This window comes from Heptranchias perlo, chromosome 15 (genome assembly GCF_035084215.1).
Source record: "Heptranchias perlo isolate sHepPer1 chromosome 15, sHepPer1.hap1, whole genome shotgun sequence".
Lineage (NCBI taxonomy): Eukaryota > Metazoa > Chordata > Chondrichthyes > Hexanchiformes > Hexanchidae > Heptranchias > Heptranchias perlo.
The window spans coordinates 14,137,678-14,163,513 of NC_090339.1; the positions used below are offsets into that span (position 1 = coordinate 14,137,678).

A 25,836-nucleotide genomic window follows, 5' to 3' on the forward strand; every position below is an offset into this window, starting at 1 on the left:
TAAGAGGGGAATAAATTTTGTGGTATTTGTTTACCAATTTTTTACAACTTGATCTGGGAGCAGGATTTAGGACATTTACATGTGCTTTACCTACTAAAACCAGCAACACTTTTAATTCTTCAGTATGCGTTCTGGGGCAACTTGTCTGCGTGACCAAAAACAGAGCAGAATTTGGTTACTCAAAAGCAATGTCTACTTGTCCTTAATCAAACCGGTGTTAATATAGAGGCATGATGTACTTTTGTTTGTTTTTCTTGCAGTTATTAAGACTCGCCGTCTTAAATATGTCCGCAGTCAGGACCACTAGAATTGTGCTGAAAGATTAATGTCGACAGCAACCCTAATCAGATTCTTTGACAGGACTGCCAAGGGTTAGCAGAAATCTCAATCTTGATGTATTTTTAAAATTCTGTCACTAAAATAATTCTAAATTGGTGACTTTTGTTCAGTAAAACATACATATATTCGAAGTGGCTGTGGTTTTGCCCTTGCACAAATACATTGGTACGTTAGGGTTGTTGGCACAGTTGAGCGCATGCTGGGAACAATCCACAACTGGGGGGTGAGGGGATATCAAGGTAGCTTGAAAGTGGTCGACGGGGTTCAGCTGGTTAGGGGAGGGGACAGCCAGGCCCCCACTTGTATAGTAGGGGTCTGACACTATTGTTGCTCTTTTGCGGGGCAATACCAAACACCACTTACAATTTATAACCATACCTCAAATGTCTCCGATGGCACACTTTACAGAAAATTTTAATTTAAAAAATGTTTTAAATTCATTCATAGGATATGGGTGTTGCTGGTAAGTCCAACATTTATTGCCCATCCCTAATTGCCCTTGAGAAGGTGGTGAGCCACTGCCTTGAACCGCCGCAGTCTGTGTGGTGAAGGTTCTCCCACAGTGCTGTTAGGTAGGGAGTTTCAGGATTTTGACCCAGTGACGATGAAGGAACGGCGATATGTTTCCAAGTCGGGATGGCGTATGACTTGGAGGGGAACGTGCAGGTGATGTTCCCATGCGCCTGCTGCCGTTGTCCTTCTAGATGGTAGAATCGTGGGTTTGGGAGGTGCTATCGAAGAAGCCTTGGTGAGTTGCTGCAGTGCATCTTGTAGATGGTACACACTGCAGCCACAGTGCACCGGTGGTGGATGGGGCGCTAATCAAGCGGACTGCTTTGTCCTGGATGATGTCGAGCTTCTTGAATGTTGGAGCTGCATTCATCCAGGCAAGTTTTTTTTTATTCATTCATGGGATGTGGGCATCGCTGGCGAGGCCAGCATTTATTGCCCATCCTTAATTGCCCTTGAGAAGGTGGTGGTGAGCTGCCGCCTTGAACCGCTGCAGTCCGTGTGGTGAAGGTTCTCCCACTGTGCTATTAGGAAGGGCGTTCCAGCATTTTGACCCAGCGACGATGAAGGAACAGCGATATATTTCCAAGTCGGGATGGTGTGTGACTTGGAGGGGAACGTGCAGGTGGTGTTGTTCCCATGTGCCTGCTGCTCTTGTCCTAGGTGGTAGAGGTCGCGGGTTTGGGAGGTGCTGTCGAAGAAGCCTTGGCGAGTTGCTGCAGTGCATCCTGTGGATGGTACACACTGCAGCCACAGTGCGCAGGTGGTGAAGGGAGTGAATGTTTAGGGTGGTGGATGGGGTGCCAGTCAAGCGGGCTGCTTTGTCCTGGATGGTGTCGAGCTTCTTGAGTGTTGTTGGAGCTGCACTCATCCAGGCAAGTGGAGAGTATTCCACCATGCTCCTGACTTGTGCCATGTAGATGGTGGAAAGGCTTTGGGGAGTCAGGAGGTGAGTCACTCGCTGCAGAATACTCAGCCTCTGACCTGCTCTTGTAGCCACAGTATCTATGTGGCTGGTCCACATAAATTGGTTTACAAGTTCAATAATAAATTGAAAGCACATGAGTATGAGATATAACCAACGCGCACATCTAACAAGACTTGAATATTACTTGCACTGTTGAGTAACCCTCTGTGTTCTACCTGTATTGCTCAGTGACAGGGTTTTCAGTAGGATTTCAAAAACGAGGTCCCAGAAATGAACACTTGGTCCAATTTAAAAGTCTTGATTTATGGCCCACACATCCCAGTTCAATGTCGATGCTACAGTATAATGTGGCATTTGAGTCTTCAGTTGGCAGTGAGCTGTGACTTGTTTTGTGTTTACTGTTTCTTTATATTATATATTAAATATTGTGAAATAGAGAAAGGATAGAATGAGCCATCTATACCATTAATATTGACCTACCACTGAACAGCCTAGTACTGTTTTGAGAAAATTATTACGACATGCTGTCAAATAAAGCCAGTATAGTAATAGTTCCACAATCTCCGTAATGTGAACCCTTCAGGTGTGGGATTGAATATTCCCTGTAACATAGTATTATAATCGGTACAGCACCGGAGTAGGCCATTCGGCCCATCATGCCTGTGCCGGGTCTTTGAAAGAGCTATCCCATTAGTCCCATTCCCCTGCTCTTTCCCGATTGCCCTGTAAATTTTTCCCTTCAAGTATTTATCCAATACTTTTATCCAGTACAAATCCCCTTTGAAAGTTACTATTGAATCTGCTTCCACCACCCCTTCAGGCAGCGCATTCCAGATCATTTCAACTTGCTGCGTTTAAAAAAAAAATGTTTCCTCATGTCGTCTCTGGCTGTTTTGCAGATCACTTTAAACCTGTGTCCTCTGGTTACCAACCCATCTGCCACTGGAAACAGTTCTCCTTGTTTACTCTATCAAAACAGTTTATGATTTTGAACACCTCTGTCAAATCTCCCCTTCAGCTTCTCTGTTCTAAAGAGAACAACCCCAGCTTCTCCAGTCTCTCCACATAACTGAAGTCCCTCATCCCTAGTACCATTCTAGTAAATCTCTAAAGCCTTGACATTCTTCCTAAGAATTGAACATAATACTCCAGCTGAGCCTAACCACTGCTTTATTAAGGTTTGGCATAACTTCCTTGCTTTTGTACTCTGTGCCTCTGTTAATAAAGCCTAGGATCCCATATGCTTTTCTTTAACAGACTTCTCAACTTGTCCTGCCACCTTCAAAGATTTGTTTATGTGCACCCCCAGGTCTCTCTGTTCCTGTACCCCTTTGTAATTGTACCATTTAGTTTATATTGCCTCTCATTCTTCCTACCAAAATGTATCACTTCACACTTTTCTATGTTAAATTTCATCTGCTATGTATGTGTCTGCCCATTTCACCAGTTTGTCTATGTCCTCCTGAAGTCTGTCACTATCCTCCACATTGTTTACTACATTTCCAAGTTTCATGTCATCTGCAAACTTAGAAATTATACCCTCCATAGCCAAGTCCAGGTTCATTAATATATATCAATAAAAGCAGTGATCCTAATACTGACCCCTGGAGAACACCACTGTATACTTCCCTCCAGTCTGAAAAACAACCATTTACCACTACTCTCTGCTTTCTGTCCCTTAGCCAATTTTGTACCCACACTGCCACTGTCCCTTTAATCCCATGGGCTTTAATTTTGCTATCAAGCCTATTACGTGGTACTTTATCAAATGCCTTTTGAAAGTTCATATACACACCAACTGCACTGCCCTCATCAACCCTCTCCGTCTGGTACCAGAGGATTATTAATAGATAACCATTGATTATTCAGGTTATTACTTGTAATTCATGTGAGATTTACAATTCATAACAAAATATGCTTCTTTTAACTTTGTGCTTTTTCAGCTGTGGGAGCTTGCAGAATACTGTTTCTCCAAAAGGTGAAAGTGTGCAGTCTTCGAAGATCTGTAATCTAAACTTAGGGTTCCTGAAAGAAAAGGGTTGACTTATAAGGCACAAGAGTTGTGGGTAATCTTTTTTAACCATGCTAATATTCTCTCATTCCCCCATCTCCTGAAAGTGTTGATTGTGGGCAGGTTTTCTAAGCAGCAAGTCAATCTAGCTTCCCTGTCATAGTCAGGCAGGCTCATTTCCAGTCCCATCACGAGGGATGCCACAGATGACTTGTACTTAGATTTTGATTTTTCTTATCTTCCTGTAATACTGCAGGGTGGCATTCCTTTGAGAATGATGCGAGGGGAAAGGACCGATTTATACTGCCCTGCTCTCTGATCAAACAAAGCAAAGCTAGGCGCTTGCATTCTTAGATCATGCACGTAGAGCTCTGACTACTAGCGTCCGAATGCTGAGATTTTTTTTAATGTGGGAAGAAAGCTATTTTTCTTTTTTTGCCCCTTCAGTGTTTGCTCCTCTTCTCTTGAAGGTTCTGACTTATGCTGGGGTAAGATTCCATGGGTGGCTCTCGCCACCCATGGAATCTTATGCATGATCCTAGATGCAGTGGCATCACAGCTGAGCCCAATTCTGCCCAAAATTGGGCATGTTTTCTCCAACAAGTATTGCCAATTAGCAATGTAAGTGAAAACCCTGGCTGAATTTCCCCCCTCTCCCCACAACCAGATGTGTTATGGCCATTCTAGCACTAACCCTGCACAGACTGAGGATGGAGCTGTGGATTTTTTTTTCTGTTTGGCTTAGTGTCACATTGGGTGGAGAATTTGCCAGCTGGGCCACTGGAGTAGACTGTTGGGTTTTTCTGATATTTGAAATTTAAAGGCAGCCTAGAGGGGCACCTCGGCACTTAAACTTTAGTAAAGGGGCTTTACTTCCACCAGTTTCAGCTCAACCTTCAGTCTGCTGTAATATCTAGTTTTTCCACCGGGTGGGGATGTAACAAATGCTTACAATTAAATGGTACTCCATTGTTATCGAACCCAATTACTGGCAGTCAGTGAGTGGTATTGAACAGAATTGGAGCTACGTTTGCTGATGTAACACACTATTCACTTTTGTAGTGCTAATCACAAGTCAGATGTCTTGTTTTCCTGCTGTTTGTGAAACTCCCTCTGAGAACTCTCTGTTCCTCTGACTCTGGGCTCTTGTATATCCCCCACTGTCTTCGTGCCATCATTGGCAGCTGAGGCTTCAGCTGTCTAGGCCCTAAGCTCTGGAATTCCCTCCCTTAAACCTCTTGAACTCTCTCTCCTCCTTTAAGACCCTCTTTAAAAACCCACTTCTTTGGCCAAGCTTTTAGTCACCTCCACTAATATCTCTTTCTCTGACTGGATGCCCATTTTTGTCTGTGAAACACCATGGGACATTTTTCCAAGTTAAAGGCACTATTGTTGTATTAGGCTTTGATTTGCATAACTTATTCAGGGATTTCTTTACCAATTCTGTCCGTAAAGTAAAATAATATATTTTAATAATTTCACTTCAATAGCCTGTTAGTAACCTAATCTTTTATTGCCCATCCCTAGTTGCTCTGAGAAGGTAGTGGTGGGCCGCCTTGAACTGCTGCAGTCCGTGTGGTGAAGGTGCTTAGCAGTTTGAAACAACTAAATGGTCACTTCAAAGAGCAGTCTCACACTGGGGTGGGACTGGAGTTACATAAGAATGAGTAAGAACTGCAGGTTTCCTTCCCTGAAGGACATTAGTGAACCAATGGGATTTTTTAATGATAATCTGACAGCTTCATGGTCACTTTTACTGATACCAGCTTTTTATTTCTAGATTTTTTTTTAAAATAAAAAACTGAATTCAAATTCTCAAATTGCCATTGTGAGATTTGAACGCCTATCAATCCAGGCCGCCAGATTACTAGTCCAGTAATAAAGTAATAAAACCACTACACTACCGTACTAAGTATATTTTAAAATTGTCAAATTCTGGAAGGATTTGAAACTGGGAAATTGTCCCTATTGCTAGCGTTTACGATGTTGCCAACATTACTGCTAATTTTTATGTTTTCCTAATCTTAGAATGCTGACATGTTGCTGCGCTAGAAATTTACACTAGATGCATGAAAAACCTGGCAATTAAAACTGTACCTCAGTGTAATTTCAAACTAGCTTCTGCAAATGAGATTTTCAAGATAGTGGACAAAACCTTTTGAATGAAAGTGAAAATTGCTTCATGTAAGTGGAAATTATTCAAGCTTGCTTTGTGTTTACAATAGGTGGAGTAAAATAAAATTGCCATCAAATAGTCCTGATATATTTTATATCATACATTGATTACAAAATCACTTGCGTCTGCTTCATTCATGAAGTTGATTCTGTATTTGTTAGTGGTCAGAGTATCCGAACTCGCACCAAGTCCCGTTCATCCATCACCCCTGTGCTCGCCGACCCACATTGGCTTCCGGCTCGGGAACGCCTCGATTTTTAAAGTTCTGATCCTTGTTTTCAGATCCCTCCATGGCCTCGCCCTCCCTGTCTCTGTAACCTCCTCCAGTCCTACAACCCTCCTCGATCTCTGCGCTCCTCCGATTCTTGCCTCTTGCGCATCCCCAATTTTAATCGCTCCGCCATTGGCAGCCGTGCCTTCAGCTGCCTAGGCCCCAAACTCTGGAATTCCCTCCCCAAACCTCTCCGCTCTCTACCCTTTAAAACGTTCCTTAAAACTTACCTCTTTGACCAAGCTTTTGGTCGCCTGTCCTAATATCTCCTTACGTGGCTCGGTGTCAAATTTTGTTTGATAATGCTCCTGTGAAGTGCCTTGGGACGTTTTACTACATTAAAGGCATTATATAAATGCAAGTAGTTGTTGTTGTTTATAGTGATGAGGCAAGTACTTTTGGTTAGTAGGTCACCATATATTTAAGAGCCGTTAGTATTCTGTCATTTCTATTTAGATTTCAGTGCTGACCGAATTGTGGGACTTTCCTGTAGTAAAACTAAGGAGTCATTTTCTGTGACGTTGACATTTTAATAATTTCTTGTTTAGTTCTTTTAATAACAAGGCTTTCAGATGAGACATCATGTCAACCTTTTGGAAAAAGCTACAGTCCCCCATAGCATTTTCTGTAATTATTGAAATAAACGGTTATTGCTCTAGAGATGGGTTGTAAGCCACAATGTTGACATGAAACAAAGTTCTGTGCTTAAGCATTAGGGTTGTCTGATCTTCGAGTAATGCACATAATTCTCTCCACTCATTGTACCGTTAATAGTGTGTGGTTTTTTTTCTCCTTTTCTTTATTATCTTTATCCTCCCTTCCCCTCTGATTTTTTTTTCTTCTTTCCCCCCTTTGCTGCATAATACTCACCATTTTCAATTATACGTGTGCAACCATTGCGGATGGCTCATTACACTCTGATCGACTGAGTTGCTTGAGCCAGGGACCTATAAATGACATGACCCTATCCAGAATAAAACAAACGGATTCTTCCAAATCAAACAACTTTCTGATTGAGGGGGTAGAATTGGTGGTTACCTGGAGGCTCAAGTTATTTTCAGTTTTCATATGTTTAATTTGAAGCATTTTGAGCGTGTTTTCTCAGAAATCAATTACTGTCACTGATTATAGCAGTAAATGTTGTCAAACTGTTACTTTAGAAAATAAATTGAAGCAACTGGGTTCGTGCCAAGGAGAAAAGCTATAAGAATCGATGCAGCAGGTGAGAGATCCCCTTGAATGAGATAAAATTAAGCATAATTTAAAACCGACGTCAATAAGTGTTTTAAGAGTAAGAGAATAAAAAGGGAATGAACAGGTGGGATTGGAGTAGATTGGCCCAGTTGAAGAGTTACCAGTAGCACAGACTTAATAAGACAGCGGCCTGCTGTGCTGTAATTCATGTGATTCTGTGAATATACTACCAAATTCTGTATTAACAAAGGATATTGAGTCTAGTGGCAGCGGTGCCGATCAAGTGTCCTTGCTGACATTGAGCTTCTTGTGTTGCGGCTGCACCCATCCAGGCAAGTGGTTCCCTCACCACCTGATGCAGGCCCAGTCAAGCAGTCACACTTTCCTTAGTGCTTCTTCCAAGTGGAGTCCAACATGGAGGAGTATTGATTCCTCACTTGAAGGTTGGGGGGAGGTGTCAGTAGATGGTGATTAACAGCAAGTATCTTTGGCATTCTTTGATCCGAAGCCATGAGACTTCATTTCCAGAGTTAATGTTGAGGACTTCCAGGGCCATAGCCACCCAACTGTATACTACTGTCCCCGTTTCTGGTGTGTCTATCCTGCTGCGGGACAGGGCTTGGCCCTAGGATAGTGATGGCGTCTGTGATGTTAGCTGATAGTCATTGATAGTCATACTCACAGAAGCATATCCTATGTTAAGCTGTTGCTTGCTAGTCTGTGGACCAGTTCTCAACTTTGGCACTAGTTCCCAGATGTTAGCAAGGAACACTTTGCAGAGTCACCTGGGCTTACAGTCTTTTTCTGTCCTATGTCTGGGTCATTGATGATTGGCCTGTCCGATTTTATTATTGTTGAACTTTGCAACTATTTGTTTTGCAACTGGGTGGCTTGCTAGGCTATTTCAGAAAGCATTGAGTCAACCACTTGTAGGCCAGGCTGAGTTGCGGTGGCAGGCTTCCTTTAGATTTGAAGTAATTGGTAAAAGGATTAGGGGGAGCTGAGGAGAAATTCTTTCACCCAGAGGGTGGTGGGGGTCTGGAACTCACTGCCTGAAAGGGTGGCAGAGGCAGAAACCTTCATCGCATTTTTAAAAGTACTTGGATGTGTACTTGAAGTGCCGTGACCTACAGGGCTACGGACCAAGTGCTGGAAAGTGAGATTAAGCTGGATGGCTCTTTTTTGCCCAGCACAGACACGATAGGCTGAATGGCCTCCTTCAGTGTTGTAAATTTCTATGATTCTATGAAGGACATTAGTAAACCAGTTGAGTTTTCAGAACAAACCTGCAGGTTTCACTGTTGTTTTTCCTGGTACTAGCCCAGATTTATTGAATTGAGTTGCCATGGTGGGATTTGAACTCACTGCTTCTAGGTTGCTAGTTCAGTTCGATAACCACCACATTACCGTACCTGGAATGTGAGAGAACCAAATGTTCTAAATGGCACTTACTTTCTCCTTCCTGTATGCTGACTGTGTTGAACTGCACATTCATTGCACCTTTTCCTTTTCAACTCATTTTGTGGAACTCCTTTGCTACCCCTGTATTCCTTTTTTGTAGTAGCCATGATGTGGAGATGCCGGTGATGGACTGGGGTGGACAAATATAAGGAATCTTACAACACCAGGTTATAGTCCAACAAATTTATTTTAAAATCACAAGCTTTCGGAGATTATCCCCTTCGTCAGATGAAGGGGATAATCTCCGAAAGCTTGTGATTTTAAAATAAATTTGTTGGACTATAACCTGGTGTTGTAAGATTCCTTTTTTGTATTATGAAAGGTTTTAGAGCCCACGTTTTGGCATCACCGTAATACTACTTTTGACTTGTCAGGTTTTCTACCAGACTTTTCAACCTAGGCAGTGCCCTAGCCCTTCAAATTTTGTCAATTGTAAAACAAAAAGAAGGCACTGAAATATCTGTTACCCTAATCAGCACTGCTTAAATGCCACCTTCACAGGAACAGTCTGTTCCGCAATGGATCACACATCCGTTCTTCCGTTCTCCAAACTCCTGGCACCTGTCAGTGCTGTGAAATTACAGTTTATGGCTGCTTACTTAGCTTGAATTGTTTTAGGATGTTTCAAATCTCATATGATGATGCCATAAACATACGAGTTATGAAGGGGGGAAAAAACTTATTTTTTGTGTCCATAACTGTCAGTTTTGGTTTTGTTTTATTGCTGGGCCGTTCTGTAAAACATGAATTCTTTTGCAGCCCAGAGGAAGTCCGGGATATTGCTTCAAGGATGATTGGGAGAAAACTAGTCACCAAACAAACCGGAGAGAAAGGGAGGATATGTAACCAGGTGTTTATCTGTGAGCGCAGGTATCCAAGAAGAGAGTACTATTTTGCTATCACAATGGACAGGTCGTCTCAAGTGAGTAAATAAGAAATTTCATAGTTTAGGTTTGTTGCTGTTAAATTTCAATGTAGATTTTAATGGACCAATGTTTTCCATCAAATGTTTATCTCTCTCGTTCTGAAGACTTGACTGTTGCTGGTATCCTTATCCAAGTGAAATCTTCCTGTGTGTGATGGCACAATGAGTGTCATCAAACTACACAACCCCTACCTAACATCTACTCAAGGGCACTTTACATCATAGGTCACTGCATGTGGATCATGAGTGGAACCTCCTGCCTGATTTATATCCTAGGAGTGCTGAGTCCAGTTGTAGTGATTCCATCACCATCCTGGTTGAGGTCAGCTAATCCTGCATAGATTAAGGATCAAACCTGGGACCACCCTGATCAATATAACACAATGCCACATTGGGTGATCCATTTTCCCCTGAGCCTGATGAACCAAATGAAACCGAAAGATATGGATATCTGAAAAAGTGTCTCTGCCTTGTTGAATTGATCCATTGTCAAAAAAATTACGAGATTTTTAAGCCAGTGTACAGTTTTTTGCTTCGCTCATTGAGGGAATAAATTTGATGGAAGCAAACCTTCAGAGGGTGTTGTCTCACATTTTGTTTAGGACCACAAGTTGTCCAGTTTCTTTAGCATGGATTTCTGTTGGAGTGTGTAAGGGTTGCTGGAGTTGGATGAGTGGAGAAATTCAGGTTAAGATGAGACTTAGAGGCGCGTAACAAATCTAGGGCTAATAACAGAAAAGAATAAGCCGAGTACTGAAAAAGAGACACAGCAAAAAAAGAAATTAGAGATGCTGAGAGAGTGTGTAGAAAGACTGGCAGGTAATGTAAAGGCAATAGTCAAGGATTTTATAAACACATAAAAAGTTAATGAATATCTCAGGAAAGAGTGGGACTGATTTAGGATGAAAAAGGAAATATTCTCCTGGAGGATAAATCAGTAGCAGAGATGCTAAATGAGTACTTTTCCTTGGTTTTCACAGAAGAGTGTTTATGGGAATCAAGGAAGAAATGGAGCAATTAATAGCATGCCTGTTAGAATGCTCAGGATGTCAGAGAGGAAACAGCAGAGGCTTTGATCAGTCTTTCAAACATCCCTGGATATGGAAGTTGTACCAGAGTACTGGAGGGTTGCCAATGTAACACTTCTGTTTTAAGAAGAGAGAAAGGGTTAAACAAGGTAACAATGGGCCAGTCAGTCTTAAGGTGATAGTTGGTGAGCCTCCTAAAGCCATAAAATGGGCTAAATTTATCACTTAGAAAAACATGGATTAATTAAGACCAGCTAGCATGGTACAAATTGTGTCTGACAAAGTTAGTAATGTTCATTTGAGAAAATAATGGAGTGTAATGATAAAGAAGATGCAATGGATGTTGTGTATAAGGATTTTCAAAAAAAAAGTGCTTGATAAGATGCCACATAGGAACCTTGTTGATAAAGTTAGGACATGTGGCAATAAAGGGAATCATAGAAAGGTCACAGCACGGAAGGAGGCCATTCAGCCCATCGAGTCCGTGCCGGCTCAATGCAAGAGCAATCCAGCTAGTCCCACTTCCCCATCCTATCCCCATAGCCCTGCAATTTTTTTCCTTTCAAGTACTTATCCAGTTCCCTTTTGAAGGCCATGAATGAATCTGCCTCCACCACTCCCTAGGGCAGTGCATTTCAGGTCTTAACCACTTGCTGTGTAAAAAAGTTTTTCCTCATGTCACCTTTGGTTCTTTTGCCAATCACCTTAAATCTATGCCCTCTGGTCCTTGACCCTGCCACCAATGGGAACCGTTTCTCTCTATCTACTCTGTCTAGACCCTTCATGATTTTGAATACCTCTATCAAATCTCCTCACAACCATCTCTGTTCCGAGGAGAACAACCCCAACTTCTCCAGTCTATCCACATAACTAAAGTCCCTCATCCCTGGAATTGTTCTAGTAAATCTCTTCTGCACTCTCTGTAAGGCCTTCACATCTTTCCTGAAGTGCGGTGCCCAGAACTGGATACAATTCTCCAGTTGTGCCCAAACTAGTGTTTTATAAAGGTTCATTATGACTTCCATACTTTTGTACTCTCTTTATTTATAAAGCCTTAGGGTCCCGTATGCTTTTTTAACCACTTTCTCAACCTGCCCTGCCACCTTCAACAATTTGTGCACATAAACCCCCAGATCTCTCTGTTCCTGTACCCCTTTGAGTTGTGCCCTCTAGTTTATATTGCCTCTCCCCGTTCTTCCTACCAAAATGTATCACTTCGCATTTTTCTGCGTTAAATTTCATCCGCCTCGTACCCATCCAGATCACCCATGATCGAATTGAATGTCGGAACAGGCTCGAGGGGCTGATTGGCTTACTCCTGTTCCTATATGTGGGACTGCAGTCAAATGCAGGCCAGACTGGGTTGAGGTTCAAATGTGGCAGAATGGATAGGAAGTTGGTTAAAGGACAGAAAGCAGAAAAGGGTGGTTAATGGATGTTTTTTGCACTCAATGTATGTAAACAGTGGAGTCCCCCAGGGGTCAGTGTAGGACCATTGCTCTTATTGCACAAAGTTTTCACTTGGTACAAAATCAAGATTTGCAGAGGACAGGAAAATAGGGAGTGTAATCAATTGAAGAGGACTAAGTGACTTCAGGAGGATATAGGCAGGTTAATAGATTGGGCAGATAAATGAAATTTTATGCAAAGAAATGCTGTTGGATACTTGCAGAATTATAGTAGGAGCAATTTTGATGTGAGGTGCACAAGTGGGTGGCAGAGGGAGCCTCGTTACTGCTCTGAGGCCTGAGCCACTTTGAGGGAAGGAGATGAGGGGCTTTCGCATGGGCCAGCAGCGGGCTGGAGTGTTCTTTGTGGGCCTAGGAGGAGCCTCATACTGGCCCTACAAAAATAAAAGTTAAAAAGAAATTTCAGCCGTTTTCTGAGCAGCCTCCAGCAGTCCCTTTAAGGACCACTGGTTAGGCCGCTCAGTGTCTGGTACAAATGAGCGGAGTGTGCACGGCACACACACTGCCTGTTTGTGCCTCAAAATTGCAGTTAGGGTCCTCATTTGGATCTTATTTGCAGCAGGTTACTCATTGGAGCTTGTCTTATGCAGGTTACATAGAATGTACAGCACAGAATCAGGCCATTTGGCCCAACAGGTCCATGCCGGTGTTTATACTCCACATGAGCCTCCTCCCTCCCTACTTCATCTAATCCAATCAGCATATCTTTCTATTCCTTTCTCCCTCATGTGTTTATCTAGCTTCCCCTTAAAAGCATATTTGCTAGTTGCCTCAACTACTCCTTGTGGTAGGGAGTTCCACATTCCAACCACTCTCTGGGTAAAGAAGTTTCTCCTGAATTCCCCATTGGATTTATTAGTGACTATCTGATATTTATGGCCCCTGGTTCTGGTCTCCCCTGCAAGTGTTAACATCATTGCTATGTCTACCCTATAAAACCCTTTCATAATCTTGAACACCTCTATCAGGTCACCCCTCAGTCTGCTCTTTTCTAGAGAATAGAGCCCCAGCCTGTTCAGTCTTTCCTGATGGGTATAAACTCTCGGGTTGTGGAAGTATCCATCAGCAACTTACACATGAAAATAAGAAAATGACAGACAGGAGAAGACCATCTGGTCGATCAAGCCTGCCCCACACAGCCATGATGCATGAAGCATTATGATTAGACACTGCCGATCCACTAGCAGACATATAGGAGATGACTTTAAACCCCAAGAACAGGTGGATTGGGGGCTGTTGGGGGTCGAAAACAGTTGTTTTTTGGGTCGCGACCACAACCTGGCTTTATTTCCGTGAGAATGCCAAGTCCAAAAACTTTGCAGTTGCGATCCGAAAAAACAACTGTTTTGAACTCCCACCTGCTCCAACCCACCCGTTCTTGGGATTTAAAATCAGTCTTATAATCTCCTGGGAGAGGCACAAGCAGATAAAACCCAGGGGCCAATTTTGGTTGGGGGGGGGGGGAATACTGGAAAATTCCTCTCCGACCTTTGGTAGTTGAAAACTAGTAGGAGACCACATTGACTATGCTTATATTGCCTATTATAAGAGATGTGATCGCCACCCCAGGCAGGAACCGGTCCAGCTCTTCTTTGAGGGTGTGCAGAGAGTCAGCATTCACCGCATGAGCCAACAACTTGTTCCAAAGATCTACTATCCTCTGGGAAAAGAAAAACTGTCTAACTTCTAACCAAGCCCCATCCTGGTGTAACTTATACACATGGTCCCATGTCTTCCCCAATAATGTGTCAATAGGAACACAATCTATTCCTTTTAACTATTTAATATATCTTCTATTCATCTATTAAATCACCCCTAAATCTCACATCTCGAAAGTGTATAGCCCCAGCTTTTTAAACCTCTTTTGAGTAACTAAGGTTTTTTAAGCTGGGAATTATTCTTGAGAATGATTCATAGACTAAACCAGAAACTGACACTTTGGAACAATCTGGATGCCAATTTAGAGTTGCCAAATCAAGTAATCGTGGTTGGGTACCGCTGTGTAATCATTCAGTACTTGGGCACCTCCAGATTTGTATCCAGGTCCAATGTACCAATTTCTGAATTAGACTATCCCCTGGATATATCACTCATCTCTGGTCAAGCTGGCAAGTGCAAGACGGGGTGCAAAATGTGACATGTTCAACAATGAAAAGCTGTCCCCCAAAAGGGAACAGATATTTGCTTAGTTTTTGAAATTATATGTAGCTGAAAGATGTACCTTTGTGCTGAAGTTGCCCACAACAGACATTTCCCTTAAATATCTAAGATATTTTCTGAACAACTGTAATCCACAGGGATACTCTTGACAATTTTTTCCTATTGTGTGTCCATCACATTTAATTTAGGAGTCTATCATATAAAGCAGAAAGATAAACTGTGTGTATTTGTCAAAGTAGATATGTTATTGAGTGGATCACAAGTCATAATCCCATCACTTACTGCTGTGTGTTCTTCTGGTTTGTTTATCCACTGAATCTTGATTAGATTAGTATCTACCAACTTCTGCTACACCTAATATGTTTTATGGTTCTTTGGCAAAGCAGCTCATGGGATATTGTACTGTGGCATGCAACTTAACAGGACAAATTATTTTGGATGACGAATTCTGGAAGAATTCACTATCCTCCCAAAAACGAAGTACAATCTGTTCAGGAAGCAGTCCTCAATGAGTGAGAAGTTTGTAAAGCAGGGTGGAGCACTGCATTGCCACATTGCCGTTTTGCCTCTGCCTGGTTCACAAAGTGCTCGGTGGGGGGGGGGGGGGAGAGAGGAGTCTGTTAAATCTCCGGGGGGCAGTTTTTAAACCTACAGTACCTCAACTTAAAACGTATTGTTTTAGAAAGCAGGGGTTTGCCTCTTACTGCTCTCTAAACATTTAAATGTTGGGAGAGAGTTCAGCCCCTGTGTGTAACCTGCTATGCACACAGCTGTCTTCTAAACAGCATTTTTAAATTTCAGCAAGGCAGGAGCCAAGCAGCTGAACTGCAGCTACTGGTCTCTGTATATGTACCCTTAAGGACTACAAATATAATTGGTGGGTGGAGTGCTGATTTAGTCAGAGCAATGGGAGTTTTATTCTGCATCTTACCATGCTATACTAATCTGAGAATGCTTATTGTTCCACTGGATGCCTAAACAGTGTTCTGCTGATTTTAACATCGACATCCCTCACTTTGCTAACATATCTATTTATATGTCCTTTCCCTTCCAAAAATCTCTAGCTGAGTTAATGGCAGCTTAATCCCTTCGCTCTACTGCATTACTTTCTGAACAGCTGTCATGATACCAAGTTCTCTCTGCTCTGAAGTTATGTTTAAAGTTCACTTGCCATCATGTTTTGACTGTTCTTAAAATAACTGCAGATATACTTGTAGACCTAGTATGCATTTGGTGCATGATAGTTCACTGTAAAGTGTCTTCTCATTTTTTTGAAAAAATGATTTTGATCCTGTCACAAAACCATTTTATATTAATCTCAAGATTAATCATGTAAAATCAAAACTCTCCAGAAAGTTCTAATAGAGAATGTACAGCACAGAAATAGGCCATTCAGCCCAATTATGTTTCTAAAATAAATTAAAGCAGTATTAAAACCCAGGGTCATTTCAGATGACTCTGTCGATGGAGATCCTGGTGATCATACGGTACTTTTTTTCCAAATCGCTTCTACTCAGACAAAATTAAGCAGTGGTAGTGTAGTGGTTATCGTACTGGACGAGTAATAGAGGCCTGGACAAATAATCCAGAGAACATGATTTAAATTGAGTTGAATGTGCCTATACTCTCTCGAGTTTTGAAGAATGAGAGGTGATCTCATTGAAACATACAAGATTCTGAGGGGGCTTGACAGGGTAGATGCTGAGAGGTTGTTTCCAATGGCTGGAGAGTCTAGAACTAGGGGGCATAGTCGCAGGATAAGGGGTCGGCCATTTAAGACTGCGATGAGGTGGAATTTCTTCACTGAGGGTTGTGAATCTTTGGCATTCTCTACACCAGAGGTCTGTGGATGCTGAGTCATTGAGTATATTCAAGGCTGAGAATGATAAATATTTGGACTCTAGGGGAAATCAAGAGATATGGGGATCAGGCAGGAAAGTGGAGTTGAGATTGAAAGTGTGCACCATTAGCCTTGACAGTGGTGCGCACATCCTGAGCATGAATAATTAAAAAACCACAAGGAACTCCCTGTTGTTCTGATGTTTAGATGACTAAAGATTTTAATAATTAACTTCTACCTTGCTGGGAAATAAATCTACTGCCATAGGTATATTTGACCACAGCAAGTGTTGTGACTAGTGTTTTAAGAATTTAATCTTACTCTTGCATCCCACAAGTGATGCACTAGATTATACTTTTCTGTAGCCAACACCACTCCAGTTTTCTGCAAATCTCGCAGCATGACTGTGCATGCACACAGCATTGAGTGAGGAAATCCGAGTGCTCAATGCTTGTGGCCTGCTTCACCCAGCTATACCTACTGACAATTACTTAATAGCACCAGTCTTACGCGGAGGGTAAGGAACAGAGTGTCTGACATACTGGCACATAGATCAGTTTCAAAGCTTTCTGTTGGCTCCACCTGTTACATAGGAGCCACTGCAACATCAAAGTGAGATCAGGTCCCCTGGGAGTAAAGCACGTCTTGTAGGGGATTCTTATTTTCACAGTACTGACTTGAGTTGCTGTTCACCAATTTTAGCACTGCTTTGATAGTATAACAAAGGTATAAATGTATAAATATAGCAAAGTACATTCACGTAATGATTTACAAAAAGTTTACACAGTAAACTTTTACGGCCACTGGATGCTTTTAGTAAAAGTTTCAAACAGCCTTAGCTTAGGTCATGGACATGGAGATTGAACACAGCAAGATAGCTCAACAATGTACTGGAATTCTTGCAATACATCACGAGTTAGCAATTTTACAAATTCATGTTTGCAACTTTCTCTGTCATGTAATATAGTCTGAAAGAAAATGCTTCAGTACTTTCCCTTTTATTAAATTTGTGATCCAGTTAAATTTATCCTGGTTTTATCCTTCCAGTTTTTAGCCTGCAGCTCTCTGGTGCCTTGCCCAAGTGGTCATTCTTCATAATGTAATAATACTGTGAATGGTAAACCTGTAATTATGTAATATTTATCAAAAGATCTTGAATGCATCATGTACCCCTTACCTTCAATCCCACGTCAGAATTGGTAACAGTATGGTACACTTTACAAGTTTACTTCTATCAGATTAAATACTTAATCTTTCTTATCCTTCCACCTTTAGGGGTTTAGGTTCACAAGATGTTAAAAGCAACACCTCAGGTGGATATGGGCATAAAAAAGCTAATGGAATGCTGGGTTTTATGGCAAGGGTTTAGAATGTAAAAATTGAGATGTAATGGTGAATCTGTATAAAACCTCAGTAAGGCCATAGTTGGAGTGCTGTATGCAGTTTTGGGCTCCACACTATAGGAAGGATGTAAAAGCAATAGAGAAGGTACAGCGAAGTTTCACTAGGATGCTTCCTGATACGAAGAAATACAAATATGAAGAAAGACTTGAAAAATTGGAGCTGTTTTCATTAGAACAGAGGAGATTAAGGAGTGATTTGATAGTTATTTAAGATTATGAAGGGTTACAATAGAGTATTAAAAAAAATGCTTTTTCTAGTCTTTGAGGAGTCTAGAACGAGGGGCATAGATATAGGGATGTGAGAGATTTAGGACAGAGGACAGGACAAATTTTTTACACAGGGTTGTAAGGCTGAAGAATGTACTAATGGAGTTAATGATTGAAGGAGAGACCATGTCAACATTTAAGAATAGGTCAGATGGGTGGTTGAAAGAAAGGGGGATAAAGGGATTTGGGGACGGGGCAGGCACATGGGATTAGATTTACTGCTCGTGTGGATGATAAACGCCAACACGCAACAGGTTGGGCCGAAGGGCCTGTTTCCATGTTGTAATTTCTGTGTAATTCTATGAATCCATGGCTTAGAAAATCTGCTTCTTAAATTGTTACACCATCCTAAATTTTCTGATTTGGGTGTTAAAAGCATGATCTTTCATATACTTGATTTTAAGAAGTAAGAGCCCTTTTTCCACTTTGTATCATTACTTGACCAACCAAGGTGATTCATTCTATCATATGGATTAATTATTTTATTCATTTAATTTGGACAGATTAGTCAGGGACTATAAGGTTTTTAATTAGTCAATTATTAGATGCTTCAAATTACAATAACAAGACTTGTAGACTAGATGAAAATGGCCTTGGAGACACTCTTAAGTATTCCTTAACTACCCAGACAATGTGACCCATCCATACTGATAACCTTGGCTAGTCAGATTTACCTGGCACCAGGCATTAATTGGAAGAAGCTGGCTGTTTAAATAGTCTTTTGTTCATCTCATCTTTCTATGAGTCTTCGGTCAGTTTTCCAAGAATTTTAGTATTAGTATTTTTGGTTTTCCCAGAATTCAGCAGTGGGGTTTAGGCCACGTATGTGAGTGTAAGATCAAGTGTCAGAAGACCATTTGACTATGAAGGGCATCACAAATCAGCATGATCCTGCACTCACTCGAAGTTTGCGCATAAGCACTTTCCAGTAGGGCTCATGAGAGCCATCAGTAGCAAGATCCCTGGCTGAATTTTCCCTTCACTAGCTTAAGAACACTGGAATCAATTATAGCACTGCTGCCCTGACTGAGAATAACTAGCTTAGCATAGATCATCGAATAAAACTTGAAACCTTATGGTCTATCTGGCTTAGTACCAACCTGGTGATGCCTTTACCGACTAACCCATTGAGGGAGCTAAGGTTCATCCTGTTTGTTTTTGGAGGTGGGGGGGTGGGGTTATTACCAGTTTTCTCTGGTAACTTTCTCCCCTCTCCTGCTGAAAGAGTTGAATTCTTGCTGGAGGTACAGTTGCATGGGTCCTGAATACAAATGAGCATTGCTGCGGAGTGTTGGCAGGGGGTACCATGGTATAGCCTGTCGTCACCTCTAATCCACATATACCTACTTCCAACAAGTATGGTGGATAGCGATCTGGAGTGGTGGGCATTGGTATATATTTTCCCTCCCTTTTTCATGTCCCCCACCGCCCCAACCCCGAACTAGAAATATTTCCAATCTGAATGGTTTGGTGTCACATCATGCTATGCATTTAACTTCAGAGCCATGGAGAGTGAGCTGAGAGGGATTTATTTCGACCTATATTATTAAAAAATCTATAGTAGAGTTCATGAGAAGTGTTTTGCTCATATGTTCTGCATGTTTTTCTTGAAGGGCCCAGTCCTTATTGGCAGCAGTCACGGAGGGATGAACATTGAAGATGTGGCAGCAGAGACCCCAGATGCCATTATCAAAGAACCAGTGGACATTATGGAGGGAATTAAAATAGAACAGGCTGCCAAGGTACTGTTACTTATCTGTTTGATAAAGGGACAAATTAATAAGCAGTTTGACTACTTATTGAACTAGCATCATTCGATTTTGATTGTAGAGAATTTTTCATTTCAAAATGATGGGTGATTTTTCCCATTATATGTACCAAACTGTATCTTTTTTCTCTTCTTTTAAAATGATTATGGTCAGAATGCAAGCAGAATGAAGGCGACAGAGTGGTATGGCCAATCTGACAGAACTTAAAAATTTAACTGTACAGCTGTGACTTTGTTGCTTTGCTGCTTTCCTAATGGCAGTTGTGCTCGCTGTTTTGTGAGCCCTTATGGTGTTTGTATAGCAGGTATGGCTGCATTATACAGGTGTGCTTTCTGTTGGCTAGTCCCATCCCTTGCTGTAATGTCACAATGAGGGGTGGATGGACGAAGCTCTCTATCTCTTCTCTTCCCTCCTCTGAGGGTCAGAATTTTCTTCACTGGGTAGAAAGGGTTGGGGACCTGGTGGAAACAGGTTTCACCCAGATTCTTTCCCTAGCCCAGATTGTGCAATTTTTGGGTTAAAATCACCACTAAAATTTTAGGTCTTGTCTGTGCCCATAAAAAAGCAGCTAAGGTACTTTGTGGTGTGCTTTGAAGAGGTCTCATTATTGTTTTCCTTCGATTTGTAATCACTTTGTGTACCTTTACTGGTTTCTGCAAGGCCTATTTTATGTTGGTTGTGTAAAATCTTTGCCATAATATGCACATCCACCTGCATTCAAACTCCAGTAGCTATAGGGAATTATGTATTTTACAGGAAAAATGTGGTTTGGTTGGACATAAGCAAGAAAACTGCAAAACCATTTAATCACCAAGAAACCCTGGGTTTTACCCAGTTCCAAAGTAGCTGCTTTGTGTTTCTGAAATTTCAAGATAATAGAGTTCCATGCAGCACACAGTTGGCTCAGTATGCCATTTTGAAATGCACTTAACTGCATTTACTTACCAAAAATGTAATAAGGTCTTGCACCTAGCGCTTGTGTTCATCACACTCTGACCATGAAACTACAAAATATCAAAAAAAATTTTTTTAAAGAATTGCTGTCATTCTGGTTAGGCAGCTGTGCTGTTGGCAGTGTACTGGGGTGGAACTTCAACCTGTCAGTCTCCTCAGTCCAGGCTGGTTTCTTCTGCCCTGGAGCTGAAAACTTACCAGCATAAGCCAATCTGCAGACATCCCTCACCAGCAGCAGTCAATCACTGCATGTGCCTATTTAGAGGCTTTGTTGCCTTAATGGGATGGGACACCTGAAACACAGCTTCATCATAACAGCTAAACAATACATCGAATGTTAAAAGGTGCAGCACACCCGTCGTTATGAAACAGTGTATCATAAGACTTGCTGTGAGAAGCACCGTGGAAAATCCACCATTGTATAATTTAACTGTTTCCATACTTGATGTGCTTTGCCTTTGAGTGTATGTAGGATAATTACCAGTAAGTTACTGAACAAAAAACAATTTAGAAAGGTGCATTATGCAGGAAATATATGGGAGTACGGCCATCCAGTTTCTAAATTGCCCTGGGCTCTACTTGAACTCAAGTTCTCTTGGTTCCCTGGGGTCTTGGAGTTTGTAGCTTGAATGTTTGTGTAGGCGGAACAACCACGTTTTTAACAAAAAAAAACTTGTCCTAGGATTTTAGTTATTTCATATTTGCCCATCATTTTTGGCCCCCATGTGTTATTGCCCAGTTGATCCTAAGCCTGTGTCACTTTATAACTGGCTACTTAAAGGTGCGCGAGTGCATGGGACTGTCTGTTAAGTATGTATGCTGTTTGTGGGAGAGGAGGGGGTGGCAGCATTTAAAAATACATAACATATGGGGAGGAGGCTGCCAGAGCTCTCTTCAAATCTTCCAGGCAGGTATTTAACTGGAGGTTAATGTTATCTCCGTTCATAATGTTTTATTAAATCTCTGTTGTGGACAGTCCCTGTTCCTCAGATGACTTGCAAGACAGCTTTCATTTGATACACCTCCCGCACCCCCCCTCCTTTGCCAACCCAACAACTCACTTCTCCATCTGCCCCACCTCCCGGTGAGGAATTACATCCGTGAATGTGCATACCAACTCTAAATTTTGAGTTCTTTTGGTGCTCAGGAATAGGGATGTTTTCCTTTGCATGTACGTGGTTATATTAAGTATTTTTAGATAAGATCGGAGGCCATTTGCACCATCTCTGACAGTGTTCCAAGATCTCAGCATCAAAAGAGTTAAAAGATGTTTCACACACCAACTCTGAGTGAAAATGCCAGTAGACAGTGTTGTATTGTATTGTTTTCAAACAGAGACACTGCAAATTCATTTCACTTTTGTCCCTTGATTGCAATCAGAAAGAGGAAAATTTCACCCCATCTGTCCAAACCATATTTCTATGGGGAAACCAAGTTGCTTGAAGAGTAAACTGCATTTATGATACCCAATACTTCAATCTGATTTACATAGTTGGGGATCCACACACAGCAGCTATTTGCCTATTTTAGACCTTCAGATCTTAATTTCCTGCACCAAAATTACATGTTTAATTTGCATCACTTATAAATTTTGATGCAGCAGTTCAAAACAAGTTTTAAAGAACCTAATTTTGTCCCTCTATCTTTTAAAATTTAGAACCTGATGATTCCCTTTATATTTTATAACTGCTATGCATCACTGAGATAATTTTAAAAATTACTGTGATCTAATCATATTTATTCATCAGTCTACATCTGCCAAATCATCGCCAAAGTCCTTGCTTTCAGAGTTGCTTTTAACTGTTTTGGAGGGAAATGATGAGGTAAATTGACTCCCGAGACAACTTACGAGACCTGTACATTGTTGTTGAAGAATTTCATTTGGTTCTGTGTTTTTTTGCAGTAGGTTATGGGGTTTTATATTTTATTATGCATTAGGTTGCTCAGCAGATGGATTTCCCATCTGCGCTAATAGATGACGCTGCTGATGTCATTGTACGTTTGTATGAACTCTTCGTGAAATATGACGCCACTTTGATTGAGATAAACCCGATGGTGGAAGATTCGTCAGGCATGGGTAAGGTAACTCTTACTGTTCTCTGCTTCTTAATTTCACTCCCATTTTATGTAAGCATTCTGGTAGAATAAAAAAAGAATTTAACTGAGCAGGAAAGAGTGTGAATTGGCTTTTAGTCTCTGGGAGGGCAGGATTTCAAAAGGACGTCATGTAGTTAATGTAGAAACTATTTTTGGTGATGAACACTGCATGGATCATGCAGAATTATTGCTTGGACCGGTCTTCAAGTGAGGTTATACGCTTAATACTATAATCTAAATCAAAGAGTCAGCCACTTGGGTGTAGACACTACTGTTCTGTGATGGATAAATAAATTTAGAAAAACTTCCATTTTTTTTATTCATGGAATGTGGCCGTGCTGACAAGGCTGCATTTATTGCCCATCCCTAGCTGACCTGAAAAGATGGTGGTGGGACTTCTCCTTGAACCACTGTAGTCCTTGTGGTGATATGCACACAGATGCCTACATTCACTATTGATTTCTTCATTCTTTGAAAATAAATTACCTTCCATCCACCAATATACTGTCCTGCTTGTCCCTCTGATTTGGGCTAGTTAGGATTTTTACATGCATATCAGTAAATTTATTCCTGACTCTCTAATGCTGTTCATTGTTTCCTTTCTCTTGGTTAGAAAGTAGTTGTTGTGTAGTGTGGGGATGTGGTCATGTGACCAACATTTCAGAACTCAATCTTCATGGAATTTGTTAGCTTGTCTGAAGTCAAGTGACAATTCTCAAGTTCTTTTTACACTGATATATATTGCCTTTTCTAACCTGTTTATGTTCACTTGAAGATCTTTGCTTTTAAAACAGCTATTTCTGTAATATTGGCAGATTAGTAAATTACAAGACCTATTTTTCAGTCATGTGTATGGACGCAAAAATCAACTTTGATTCCAATGCTGCGTACCGCCAAAAGCAAGTGTTTGCTTTGCAAGACTGGAGCCAAGAAGATGAAAGGGACCGGGAAGCAGCAAAGTTAGACCTTAACTACATCGGACTAGATGGCAACATTGGCTGTTTGGGTAGGAAGGAATGTGAACTTGAAAAGAAATTGGTTAAGATAGTCGAGGGATTTTACCATCTCATCAAAGGTTGTCACAACCTCTTTTATTTTGACACTGTTATCTTTCCTCCTCCTTTCCTAGAGCCACTGCCTACCTGTACCTTACCAAAGTGGCTGCCCTTCATGTACAACCCAAGCCTATCATTTTTGGGAACTAATGAACTATAGAGGCTCCACGACTAAGCCTCATCTTTTCTTCACCCAATGTCCACAAATTTTTTTTTCCAGTAGAACGCGATAGCGTTCAAGCGTAGAGACCGTGGCTGATTTCTGCCCCCATCCCTAACTAGTTATTCCAGGAGCACTGAGACCAACTGTAACCTCTCTGGCTGAGATCTAATTCAGCACAAACCAGGAATTTTACCTGGGATGGCTTAGCTGCAAACTGTCTTTAGCAATTGAGCCACTGGGGCTACTGCACAATCTCTTTTCTATTGTGTAATGGTTTTATATAAAATAACAGATGGCTAGGAACATGTATGGAGCTTATAACAATGCCAGCCATCTGTTCTGAACGTGCCATTCTGCTAGCCTTCTCTGGCTAATTCAGCACTCTACCCTTCCCTCCCTCTTCTTTCGACCAGTTATTTGCACTATGGGCTAATTTATTCTCCACAACTTCTCTGTACTTAGTTCCCAAGTATTCTGTAGCTTTCAACACCGTTGTACCTTTTACTTCCTTAAAGGCAGTTTTACCATCACTCCAGCTGTTTAATGAGCTGTGTATAATTTTGTGAAACTTGCTAGTTTTGTTTTTTTTCCCCTGTAAACTGTATTCAAAACTTTCCTTGATTCTGCAGTACGAGATGCTTGCAGCTTATTCCTTTGAGCAGTGACAGAGATTTTCGATTGTCAAAATATGCAAACCTTTTTCATTGACCATCTAGTAAAATAATTTGGAATAATTATCCATAAATTTACTTTATAATATGTACAAAACCTTTGAACATTTCTTCATTCCTAATATAATTGCAATAAATTAAAGAATTGTAATCTTAGTTTCTGGTTTTGTGCCCAAATACAGTGCTCCAAATGGTTAAACTTGTTTTTTTTATATATAGTGAATGGTGCAGGGTTGGCTATGGCAACCATGGACATTATAAAACTTCATGGTGGCACTCCAGCCAATTTCTTGGATGTAGGCGGTGGAGCAACTGCCCAGCAAGTTACAGAGGCCTTCAAACTTATAACTTCAGACAAAAAAGTAGGTATAAAAGAAGAGGTAAAAACATTCAAGTTAGAAATGAAACTTTTTTTTGTAATTTGCTGAAGTTGTTGACTCGTGCTGAGATGCAGCTCCATAGATGTGAGTGGCCGTAGGCTCCAATGACCTATTTGACTATGAAGGGCATCATGGGCCATTGCGATTCTGTCCTTGTCTGCTGTAGACACGTATGCTCATGAGTGCGCGTGCAGTTTGCAGTGGGAATCACTGACTAGCTATCGAGAGGGGAGCCCTGGCTGATTTTCTCTAGCCCAGGTGCAGTGAAGAAGCAAATTGTAATGCTCTTACCACTGCCCCCAGCTGAAATCAATAAACTCAATACTGACCAGGAATTTAACCTGGCATTTTACTAGTTGGTGTTGCTTAGTATCAGAATGTGTGGTATATTTCAACCTATTGCTTTTGGCACTTCTCATATGTAGCAGAATTAATTTTCTGAATTGAAAAGCACAAAATATAATTTTATTATTTTGTGCTGGTAATCAGTGTGAGGCAACTTAGATTTGTTGTACTTCTGAATTTGCATAATTTAAACAAGATTCTCACTTTTACACGCTACTCATCATCGAAAAGATCAAGGTCATTCCACTATCCAACCGCTTTCTCAGTAAATGTAGGCTAGATATTAAAGTGTTCTTTTGTTAATATAAAGAGTTTGATTGGGTAAATGAAGCTGGAGTCATGAAGCAATCACATATACATACATTTTGTTATCCAGATGAGTCGTGGCATAAACAAGGTTTCAAGGCATTCTCAAATTCA

At 41.2% G+C, this 25,836-nt stretch overlaps 1 protein-coding gene across 1 annotated transcript in view; it reads left to right on the forward strand.

Moving 5' to 3' along the window:
* Window positions 1-25,836, forward strand: part of LOC137332880 (succinate--CoA ligase [ADP-forming] subunit beta, mitochondrial-like) — a 79,418-nt gene that overhangs the window by 20,470 nt on the left and 33,112 nt on the right. The window contains exons 4-8 of the mRNA XM_067996861.1: window positions 9,650-9,812; window positions 19,596-19,724; window positions 22,644-22,782; window positions 23,647-23,808; window positions 24,911-25,053. Coding sequence (XP_067852962.1) covers window positions 9,650-9,812; window positions 19,596-19,724; window positions 22,644-22,782; window positions 23,647-23,808; window positions 24,911-25,053 — 736 coding nt within the window. The remainder of the gene's footprint in view (window positions 1-9,649; window positions 9,813-19,595; window positions 19,725-22,643; window positions 22,783-23,646; window positions 23,809-24,910; window positions 25,054-25,836) is intronic.